Source organism: Gambusia affinis, linkage group LG13 (genome assembly GCF_019740435.1).
Source record: "Gambusia affinis linkage group LG13, SWU_Gaff_1.0, whole genome shotgun sequence".
Lineage (NCBI taxonomy): Eukaryota > Metazoa > Chordata > Actinopteri > Cyprinodontiformes > Poeciliidae > Gambusia > Gambusia affinis.
Genome location: NC_057880.1, coordinates 13,623,272 through 13,634,334, shown reverse-complemented (window position 1 = coordinate 13,634,334; position 11,063 = coordinate 13,623,272). Strand labels below are relative to the sequence as shown.

Genomic DNA, 11,063 nt, shown 5'->3' with positions numbered 1-11,063 from the left:
TCCTCCTTGCCAGAAACGCATGCCTAGAAGACTTCTGGGAGTCGTCACCACATAATTCTTCAGGTCCCATTAGAGTTGTAGGATTAATATGTTTACCCACTGTATGCGCAAAAGATCCGTCTGGGAAGAAGCTTTTTAAAAGGTCTCTAAATAAATACACTCTGTTCTCCATCTCCTGTCTCCCTGTCCCTGATGTGATTACACCATTAGGTGCCCAGTGCCAGTTTACCATCATAACACAGTTCTGCCTGTATAAATGAAAGCAGGGTATTTGGAAGGGGGGGGCAGTGGTCTGGATGTCATATTTAGTGGTATGCAAGTGTATTGTGCCAGGAAGAATGAAGTCTCTTCTTCTCAGAGGAAAAATGTGAACTCGGATTGGGGAAGCCGAGCAATCAGAGTGTTTTTCTCACTTTTAGTTTTGCTGCACTACATGAAGAACACTGGATGTCATTGTTGTGCTGGTTGGTGATGGAGTTCCATAAATGTCATCATTCACAGTGTGTATAGTCATACTTTTTCAGTGGAATTTGGGGCAAGTGTCCTGTGACTTATGTAAATTCATTCCCAGCTATTTCAACATACTTCCTCCCTTTGGAGTGTATTTTAGATTTTTGAATGATTAATTATACACATAGATTTCACAAGGCACTTCACCTCTGGGGAACACAGGGAGCTCAGCTTCATGCCTAATCAATTATTAAAGGTTAAATCAGTCATTTTATATCAATTTATTTCACAAAGAAACAGAACAAATCTTCAGGTAAATTTATCTTAATGAAAACAATGCTTAAAACAAAAAAAATCAATTAAATTTAAAATCATTTCAGAACCGAGGTTCTAAAAATAACATATAGCAAAATTGCAGTTTATTAACAAGCATTGAACTTGTGCCGGGACTTCTAAACAAAGAAACAGAACTGAACTTTCATGGGCAGATTCATTCGAGACAGATTTCCAGGTGCTTCAGCAGCTCTCTGTATTCGCTGGCTGGGTACTCGTTCTGGCAGGTGGGACACTCCAGGACGCTTTCATTCAGCACGCTGGTGTGAGAAGAGGACGCCAGGCTGTCTCTGGGGGACGAGGAGGGTGGCATCGCCTCTTCACATGAGCCCAGGTCCTCCTGGTCTCTCTGACACAAACAGAGCCAAACGTCAGTTCAGATCAAGTGTCAGGTTCAACCCGATTTCTCGACGAATCTATAATTCTTATCCTATGACACTTAAAGCTGCACAGATTTCACAGTAAGATGCGAAAGGATGTGTATGGTAATAAAAGCAGAAGCGTACAGCGCGTTAAATTAATCTTGACCCAAGAAGCAAAGCATCTTAATTCAGCTTTAAGTTTTATCACAGAGAAGAACTAAAATCTGAGTTCTTTGCTGTATTCATGCCAACCTTTGACTGATCTGGGGAAAGGCCTTCTGCTCTATGTAGCTTCTTCAGAATTCTGAGCATTTGCTTCTTTAAATATGAAGAGTCCCGCTTTGCATCCTCAAGGTCTTGTGAAGAAATCTTGAGCTAGAATTTAAAAAGATTTGCCAGTGCAGCGAAACTTGTAAAAGTGTAACGGTATTGGGAGAACATTTCAAAGTTCTTTTTATAAACAAAACCTCATGAAAGGAAGGACTAAATATTAATCTGTTGCTATGTGGATTAGGAGAATCCAGATGCTTTGTGGGTAAAAGAAATCAGAACTGAGACAAGTAGAACATGTCTGTTTCTGACCTACCTGTCTTTCCAGGTCTGCAATCTTTTCCTGGTCTGCATGGTGATAGTTTAACATGTATCTCTGATAGAGGCTTGCCTGAGAAACAAGCAGACATTTTTGTTTTCTAGTCTAGAGTCTTCATTTTCTGACATGAATGGAAAGAATTTTTGTTATGGTTTTGCAAACAAGTTACTAACATTGTACTGCAGTTTTAAGAACCGGACTGTATTATAAGTTGACATGTCACGAGTATTTACCTGCAGCTCAAAATTTGTAGACCTTCGTTTCTCCTCCTTCAGCCTGGCTTGGAGTTCTTGGGTCTCCTCCCTCAGCTGTTGCTCTTCCTCCTCAGAGTTATGACATCCTTCTTGTGGGCTTCCTTTGCTTATTGTTTCACTCTTCAGTTGGTGGATGAGAGCCTCCAACTCTCCCTCTCTTGCTCTGAACCTAGACATGAAGTTCTTATGTAGCTTACAACCATTTAAAATCTTCCCTGTTTAGGACAGGGCTGAAAGTGTCTTATTTTGTCCTTTACCTTTTTTCAGCAATGATCAGCTCCTGATGAGTCACTTCGACTTGATTTTTAAGCATATCCAGCCAGACATCAGTCTGTTTCAAGAGGCTTTCAAAGAGTTCTTTAATCTCTCTTTGTGGCTCTACTGTATTGAAAGGATTACAAGGCAACAGAAAGAAAAGTAATGGAACTTGTTAAACATGTTTACTACACACTATTAAACTATGTCATCTTGAAAAACAATGCTGCAGATGGTAATAATCACGGTCACCATGGGATACTACAAAACAATCTAGATGTCTTAAAAACCCCTAGTTGTGACAGTAGGCTGCCCTCTGTTGTATTAGCGGTGAATACTTGCTGCCCACTGTCCCTTTGACTCACCATCTGAATGCTCCTCATTGTGCTGCTTTGAGTGGGCCTGATTGGTTTCATTCAGATGCTTCTCCAGCCATAACATTTTGTCCAGAATTGCCCTAACATAGGCCTCTCTCTGCTGGTCATATTCCAGCCACTGCTTGTTCTTTTCCAAAGCCTTGAAGGATCGGATAAATGTATAAGAAGAACACAAAGAGGCGGCTGGACGAGGAGAGGAATGTGAAGTGCAAATACTTAGCGACATGTATGAATCTGACCCAGTCATGCTTTGCTACACGAATAACTAAAGTAATTTTCACAACACTTGCATCGTTGAGCTTATGCTGAAGATGTGAGACAACTTCATCATTGGAGAGTGATGGGGAATCCTACAAGACAAGAAAAAACATAAGAGCGTTGCACATTACAAAATCAACCATTAAAATCAACATAATTTTAATGACAACAGTGAAAAACGAGCCATGCGCAAGATGGCTAGTAAAAATTCATAGAAATGAACATAAGGCCTGATTAATCAAAAATGAAGAGAGAAAGAAAAACTGCTGCCATCTAGTGGTTTAAATCAGGTAAGACAAGAACTCTCTTAGAAAAAGACAAGTTTAACAGTTGTGCTTATACGTCAAATATTTCACAACACTGTGAAACATTTCTCCTCCTCTTTCTATGACATCACAACAATTAGTTGGTGTCGACTCAATTTTTATCATGCTCACATCAATTTAAAAAAAATATGAGCAACTGCAACCCCTACCTCTGTGGACAAAGTTGTTTGTTCACCTTTTGGTGGAAGCTGCTGACGACTCTCGAGCCACAGAGTCTCAAGAGCGAGGAGTTTCTGTAAGCAGAAAAAAGTGGTTTCCAGAACCAAGAAAAACATTAACATAAATAGACAATATAACCAAACTCTCAGAAGTTCTTTCCAATTATAGCTAAAACATAATTAACTTCGCTGTGCTTACCTCCACAAGCTTATTGTGTTCGGCGTGATGATGGGACACCTCAGCTAGAGTCTTCTTCAGCTGGATATTCTCCTTCTTTAAGCTGCTGATGATCCTTACAAGCTCTAAGCTGAGCTTTTTCTTGCGTGAGGCGTTACTTCTATAGGCTGTCATTTTTATCACCTGATAAGAAGAATTAGAGCCAGTAGAACATTACGAGACTGGAAGATGCTGTGTTTTGTAAATATAAAAACACAAAAACACCCACATCGTAGTAGTACTAGCATAAAGCTGTTGTATTTTAAAGCACCTTTTGCAATATTACGTTTTATCTAGAAACCCGAGGTAAAGCCACCAGTTGCTTTTGGATGCTGAAAAGGCATTTGACGAAAGCCGAGCCTGGTATCTTGGTCTTATTGGTGTCTTCTACAGTAGTTTAAAAGTGTAATTCATTACTTCGCGATTTTTTTGCATTACCTTTACTCTTGTTTTCTTAATTCTCTATTTAGATCATTTAATTAGCAGTGGGTAAGGTAGGCAGGAGTATGAGACTCCAGCAGTAGATCTTAAAAAATGAAAAAATATCCTGTCAGGGCCATTTTGGACAAAAGAAACAAAAGACTAAGAAAAGCCACAGATGAGTACATTTATGCTAAAAAAAATCTCTGACGTTTTGACATTAATTTCACATATTTACAGAAAGACATTAGGGTATTTTTTGATGCTGTAAAATGGCTTGAAAAAAAATTTAATTCTCCATACCTAAAGGCATTAATTTACAACATTAAAACTAAATTACTCTCTCATATTGTAAAGTCAGAAATGTCATAAAAACATCTTAAAGTTATCAGAAAAAGTTCAGAAGTTTGCTTAGATTATTGGGACAAAAAACTGCCAGACACCAACTATGATTCCGGAGCTAAATGTAGGGGATATGCATCTGCACAACCTGGCAGGTCCCCTCACATTTTGGAAAATATCCAGAAGTGCATTTCCTAAATTTACCACTAAAACCTTCAAAGATTTCTTTCACTGTCTGTTGAAAATAGCTGATTTTATAAGCTTAGTAAATACCTTAGTTTTCATATGATAAACACGTGCATCTAATAATGGAAAATTTTCATCTTTAGCTTGCAGATTTAACACTTTTCAACAACACAGCATCCACGTTATTTGTCAATGAAATGTAAAATTAATCTAAAAAATAATTCTGATATTTTTGGAGGATATTTCTTCCTTGGTGCCCAATTAGGGTTTTTTTTGTTGTTGTTTCTTTTTTACATATAATGGCCCTAATATCATCATGTTCATCATAGTAGACTAAGACAAACACAGAAATGTTTAAAATTATGTTACTGTTTTCATTTAAAACAAAAAAGTCAACATTTATCTCTACTGCTGATTAAATAATATAATAGTTGATTACTACAGGTAATATATATATATATATATATATATATATATATATATATATATATATATATATATATATATATATATATATATATATATATATATATATGCTTATTTCTCAGAATAGCATACATACGTAACATATATTTGCAAAGCTTTGTCATCCAAAATAATTTAAATCACAGGAACAGAAACGGAAAGTTTAAGAGGTTTTGAAACCAACCTTTAACCTTTTGGTACCAGTAACTCGGCAATGCATACCAGGAAATGAATGTTTTACCACGAGTTAGTGAAACTTTGTCTTATAAAGACAAAAAATCAACACTGATAATATTTCTAGAAAAAAACATGACACCTGATTTCATCTGAAATTATCAATGGTTAACTTGGGCTATGAGTGCTATAAGAAAGCACATTTCTAGAAGATAGATTAGCTAAAACGATAGTTTTTAAAGCCTCATTTTTACAAATCTGAACATAGAGGTAAGTGACCCATAGACAAACTTGTTTTTAACTAACCTCAGCAAGTTAAACAAGCTAGCGGCTGACTTTCGAGCATAATGAGACATTTATTTACCCAAAGAAGATCATCTTCAGATCTGATAAGTGCTTCTTTTCTGTCTGTCTTGATCTTGTAAAAAATATATGCAATTCCTCGGTTCGTCAGTCAGTCTTATTGTGCATATTAGATTTAGCTGGCTGAATAAATTAAGCTAACGCTACCGGGGCTTTTCTGGAAATTTAAAGGTTTTTAACACTGTTTCAAACGAAACCCATTGAAATTAGTTATTTAATTTTTACCTGAAAACGTTGGTTGATATCAAAATGAGGCCTTATTCTTCTGAGTTATCCTTCTTTAAACTAAACTCACTGCAAGCGTTAGGCGCGAAAGCTTCCGTTTGGAAAAAGAAAACAATTATTTCACTCCAGCAACGTTTTGGTACAAATTCAAAGTTCCGTTGCAGTTAATTATATTAGAAAGATAAGCCAAAGACAAAAGAGGAAAAAAATACTTGGGAAGGTTTGAAATCCTTAGGTTATGCTATTCTCGGATATTGAGACTCCAAGGGGCGCTGTTGCCTCTATTGAATTAAACCCAGTGACTGCATAACCGTATCTATTTTTTCAAGTCTATGACTATAAGCTGAAAAACAGAAAATCGCATTAAATGTCTTCCTCAAATATAAATCTAATGTTATTTTATTTTATTTTATTTTTTAAAGAAAACGAATTAATGAATAATTAAGCTTCATCTTCCACTGAAGATCTAATACCACCAATTTTTAACAGAGACCTGTAGGTTTTCTGGTTTTCCCTATAGTATTTAAAAGTAGATTGGCGCAGGCAAAGCTTTTGGCCATCAGACTGCTCTCCAGGGGAACCAGCTTCCTGTTTGTGTCCTTAAAAGTAGACTTCTTACATACCTTTAAGAACAGACTTTTGGATCTGAATTAAACTTCAGAGTGGTAGGTTATCCTGGGCTATTTCTGTAATGGTTTCACTGCTGGAGAACATAAAGACCAATATTGTTCACTTATATTAAACACTGAATTTCAGTTATTTGCAGTCACCATGAATTTTATGATGGCCTGGTATGTTTCTTTGTTTTGCTGTGGCACTGTGTTTGAACTATTGCTGCCAAAAATGTCATGTTCTTTCTTAGTTGCCACAATTCATACTGTCATTTTGTGTTTAACACCCCTTCTTGACAAAACTATTGAAGGAGTTATTGCTCCTACACTTGCTATTAACCCATAGAAATTAATACTGGCTCAGAATTACAATTCAGTTCAGTTTAATTCAGATATTTATGTAGGTATTGTTGTGCCAAGTCACAGCAACTATTATCTTAAAGCACTTCACAAGAAAGTGATTTCATATGTCTACTCTTAGAAATATGTAATCAAATTTATCCAATACAATCAAATGGTACAGATATGTTCAAATTCAATTACAGCCATTTCAGATCGTATTTGTAAAGCAATTTAGTCAAAGTCACTCTTTAATGCCATTTGATGTAAAGTTATTTTAGAAAGCCTGAGAGTCCTTGCCACCAGTCATTCTTGTAGATGCCATTAAAATGATACAAAAATATAAAAATACATCATTTCCGTTCACCTCGATATGCCTGTGGTTATTGGGGCCTGCGACACTGAATGTAGGAAGTCAATCTAAGACAACATTTTAATGATACCCCACATGCTACTGACAGCATTTAGTCTTACATTAGCATTTGGCTAATTTTAGCCAAATGCTAATGTACCATTCAGTATTTTAACATACTGAATGGTACAAGTCCAGGTTCGTCAACATGCTTGTTACTCTTCACATGCTATTGATTACATTGGAGCTCTCTTTAGCATCGATGCTATTTTTTAGCACCAGAACGCCGCGTCCAAACCAACGGACGCGGCGTTGGTTTGGAAATAATAAAAGTGCCAAAGTGCCACACTTTGGCACTTTTATTATTATTATTATTTAATACCTCCCTAAATATATGTAAAAATATAAGTTTGAATACAATAACTTAAACTTACTACCTGTCTCTTGGTGTTTTATTCACACTCGGGCTCCTCAGCCGAACCTTTCTGACTGCCTATTACCATATTTGTAGTCAGGCACCTAGCCTTAGTTAGCGATACATGTGACTTTATCCACAACAACATAGAAGCACAATTTATGGTGTTATGGGAAGATTCTTACTTAGCCTCACTAAAAGCTCAACAATTAAGAGTTTCTCATAAATCCTTTATTATCACTAGCTAAATATCATATTCATTGTGCCTTGCTGCATTTTATCATGAAGTTAAGTTTTATATCCTGACTATCAAAGACAAAAAATAGATATTGAAACAATTGAAATCTGTACTGCTTTGAATGTACAGTTGGAAACCGAAGCCCCTTAGCTTTTTCTTTTTCTTGAACATGTTTATCTGTATTTGCTTTTTCTTGAGGCAGAACAAATGTTTCTCTCTGTCGTTATACAGTGTGTCTGAATAAAGTTTTTAAAAAAACATCCCCTCTCCCTCCACAACCAACAGACTTCTTGTGGGTTTGATGTCAAACTGTGATGTCATGCATCCCTCCTGTGACATCACTGGTGACTGTCTTTGTATTACCAGATTCCACAGGGAAATTCATTTGCAGTTTAAGGTTTGAACCTGAAAGAAACGATGGCAGAGAAAGATTCCCTGTTAAACAAATTAGAGATTCTCCAGAAGAACCAGGTGAAGCTGAACTGGGAAAATGAGCAGCTTCAGAAAACAGTGGAGAATCTGAAGAGGAAACTGGAGGAACTGAACAGCACAGATGACGACCCAACAAACTGGCAGGTACAAAATAACATACTCAGAAATTCAAATGAGTACTTTAAAAATCAAATTAGTAAAATTAATTTGGACTTGGAGGACGCGAGGACAACAATTAAAAAACTGCGATGTGATTACTGCAACATGCAACGATTAAATTTAAAACTAGAACAGACGCAGGTCACACTGGAAAAAGATGCGGAAGAATCTTTAAAGGAAAAGTCCAAAAAACTGCTGTGGCTTGAAGGGGAGAATGTGGAACTGAATAAGGAAATTGTGGCTCTTAAAATTAAGATGGACAGAATAAAATCCAGGGTGGAAAAAACCAAGGATGAACCACAAATAGATGAAACCCAGGAGGAAGAAACGCCCAAACCAAACATATTCCAGAGAGTTGGGCGTGTTTTTATACACATGTATGAATCTGGAACGCTGAGGTACTGGGTGCCACCCTGGATTTTTTAATTACTGAAAAGGAACTTTGGCGATAGCGACAGCAGAGAGGGGAACTTGGGGGGTCGCTAGTACCATAATGCTTTGGGAACAGCGGCAGCAGAGAAGGGAACATGGGGGGTCACTGGTACCATAACGCTTTGGGGATAGCGACAGCAGAGAAGGTAACTTGGGGGGTCGCTGGTACCGTATTACTTCAGGGATAGCGGCAGCAGAGAGGGGAACTTGGCGGGTTGCTGGTACCATAACGCTCTGGGAATAGCGACAGCAGAGAGGGGAACTTGGGGGGTTGCTGGTACCATAACGCTCTGGGAATAGCGACAGCAGAGAAGGGAACTTGGGGGGTTGCTAGTACCATAATGCTTTGGGGACAGCGGCAGCAGAGAAGGGAACTTGGGTGGTAGCTGGTACCATAACCCTTTGTGGATAGCGACAGCAGAGAGGGGAACTTGGCGGGTTGCTGGTACCATAACGCTTTGTAGATAGCGGCAGCAGAGAGGGGAACTTGGCGGGTTGCTGGTACCAGGATGTTTGAGGGCTAGTGGCAGCAGAAGGGAAATTATCATTGTTTCCTCAATGCTTTACACGTCATAGTTAAGACTTTTAAGACATGCATATTGAATGTGCAGCTATTCACATAAAGTATTTAAAATAAGTTATGCTTTATGATATTTTCTTTGCAGACAAAGCCAACAGACAATAAAGCTCTTCTGGATGCAGATCAGAGCATGCTTACTTAGGGAATATTAGAGCAGTTTACCATATATTTATTATTTCTTTGTTTTCTTAATTAACTAAGTGGGAGGAGACATTAGAGAAGGAAAAGTGGAAAAGACAGAACTATTAAAGTAGAAGTTTAAAGTATACCGTTGTCTTTCCCATTCACCCAGATTCCTTAGATCAGGGGTCACCAACCTTTTAGAGACTGGGAACTGCTTCACAGGTCCAGAGTAACACGAACGGCTACTTTTTTGATACAAGATAACAAGAGATTATATATATTTATCTATATATATAACTCTATCTATATATAAAGGTATAGATAGCTATATATATATATATAGACACTGCTGTGGCTAGAGAGAGATATCTATATCTAGATATCTCTCTCTCTCTCTCTCTCTCTCTCTATATATATATATATATATATATATATAGATACATATCTATATATATATAGATATGTATCTATATATATAGAGAGAGATGGATACATATATATAGATATATATATTTCCACTTTTCCTTCTCTAATGTCTCCTCCCACTTAGCTAATTAAGAAAACAAAGAAATAATAAATAAATATATGTATATATATATATGTACATCTATAGATAGATAGATAGATAGATAGATAGATAGATAGATAGATAGATAGATAGATAGATAGATAGATAGATAGATAGATAGATAGATAGATAGATAGATAGATAGATAGATAGATAGATAGATAGATAGATAGATAGATAGATAGATAGATAAAAGCCTTGACAATTTTTACATCATATAATTGCTCTTTTTGGCTTTATGTGACTGGTTTAAACAAACCACTGTTACACATTGGATTAGTGTGGCCATTTATGAAACTTACTGTGTTTTATTTTTCAAAATAAAAGCCTCAATATCCCCCTCAGGTCAGTGCACCCCCATAGGCGGTGCTATAATATTATTCTGCATCATCTTTTTCTCTCAGGTTACGGCATTAGCCTTTTAGCTTAAATAAGCTATTACCTATTTTTCTGACTTATTAGCCATGTAGTATACTGAATGTAGGAAGTCAATTATAAACAACATCCTAGTGATGCCCCAAATGCTATTGACAGCAATCACGCTAACATTAGCATTTTCGCACATTTTAGCTGATACACTTACTTTATCATACTGAATGGTGCAAGTCCATGTTAGACAACAATCTTGTCATTCTCCTCATGACATTGATTACATTGCAGCTTTTTTTAGCATTGATGCTAATTTTTAGAACGCTGGGTCCAAGCCGACTGGCACACTTTGGGAGGCCCCAGTTAAATTTCTTCAGGAATTTTCTAGTTAATCATTGTTATACATTGAAAGGATAACAATGTCTTGTTATTGCTAAGCACCTGGATTTTAAAAAATTACAGCATGATCGCATTTTGTAATAACAGTCATCAGAATGTGTAACTATCTGTGTTTCAGTCCAGCTTCATGCCAATGGTACTTCCAAATAAAATTATGGAGCGTGAACAGAAGCAACAGCACCCTCTAGTGTCACAATATCCGATGGTCACTTACCGGTAATTCTGAGTTACAGCGGCAGTACCAATAGGTCCGCTAGAGGGTAGTGTTGCGCAGCATTAAAACAAAATTAAA

The 11,063-nt window shown here is 36.9% G+C and overlaps 1 protein-coding gene across 5 annotated transcripts; it reads right to left on the bottom strand.

Moving 5' to 3' along the window:
* Positions 1 to 716: 716 nt before the first annotated feature.
* Positions 717 to 7,581, bottom strand: LOC122843034 (centrosomal protein of 55 kDa-like). Of its 5 annotated transcripts, none has more exons than XM_044137462.1 (10): positions 7,494 to 7,581; positions 3,562 to 3,723; positions 3,354 to 3,437; positions 2,911 to 2,970; positions 2,609 to 2,759; positions 2,246 to 2,369; positions 1,968 to 2,157; positions 1,732 to 1,806; positions 1,398 to 1,520; positions 717 to 1,132 (listed from the first exon to the last, which is right to left on the bottom strand). In XM_044137462.1, the coding sequence occupies exons 2-10, from the start codon at positions 3,712 to 3,714 to the stop codon at positions 941 to 943; spliced, it is 1,152 nt and encodes a 383-aa protein (XP_043993397.1). In that variant the 5' UTR covers positions 3,715 to 3,723; positions 7,494 to 7,581; the 3' UTR covers positions 717 to 940. The 5 variants fall into 5 exon arrangements, with proteins under 5 accessions (XP_043993397.1, XP_043993399.1, XP_043993394.1 ...); XM_044137464.1 differs by lacking the exon at positions 7,494 to 7,581 and adding an exon at positions 5,755 to 6,026 and having other exon boundaries at positions 2,246 to 2,366; XM_044137459.1 differs by lacking the exon at positions 7,494 to 7,581 and adding an exon at positions 5,755 to 6,024.
* Positions 7,582 to 11,063: the final 3,482 nt, after the last annotated feature.

Excerpts from the sequence above, each read along its gene's own strand:
- LOC122843034 (XM_044137462.1), bottom strand. The coding sequence starts at position 3,714 with ATGACAGCCTATAGAAGTAACGCCTCACGCAAGAAAAAGCTCAGCTTA. Across the intron at positions 2,370-2,608 it reads CAATGAGGAGCATTCAGATG|TAGAGCCACAAAGAGAGATT; the intron begins GTGAGTCAAAGG and ends CTTTCAATACAG. Across the intron at positions 1,133-1,397 it reads TTTCCCCAGATCAGTCAAAG|AGAGACCAGGAGGACCTGGG; the intron begins GTTGGCATGAAT and ends TGTTTGTGTCAG.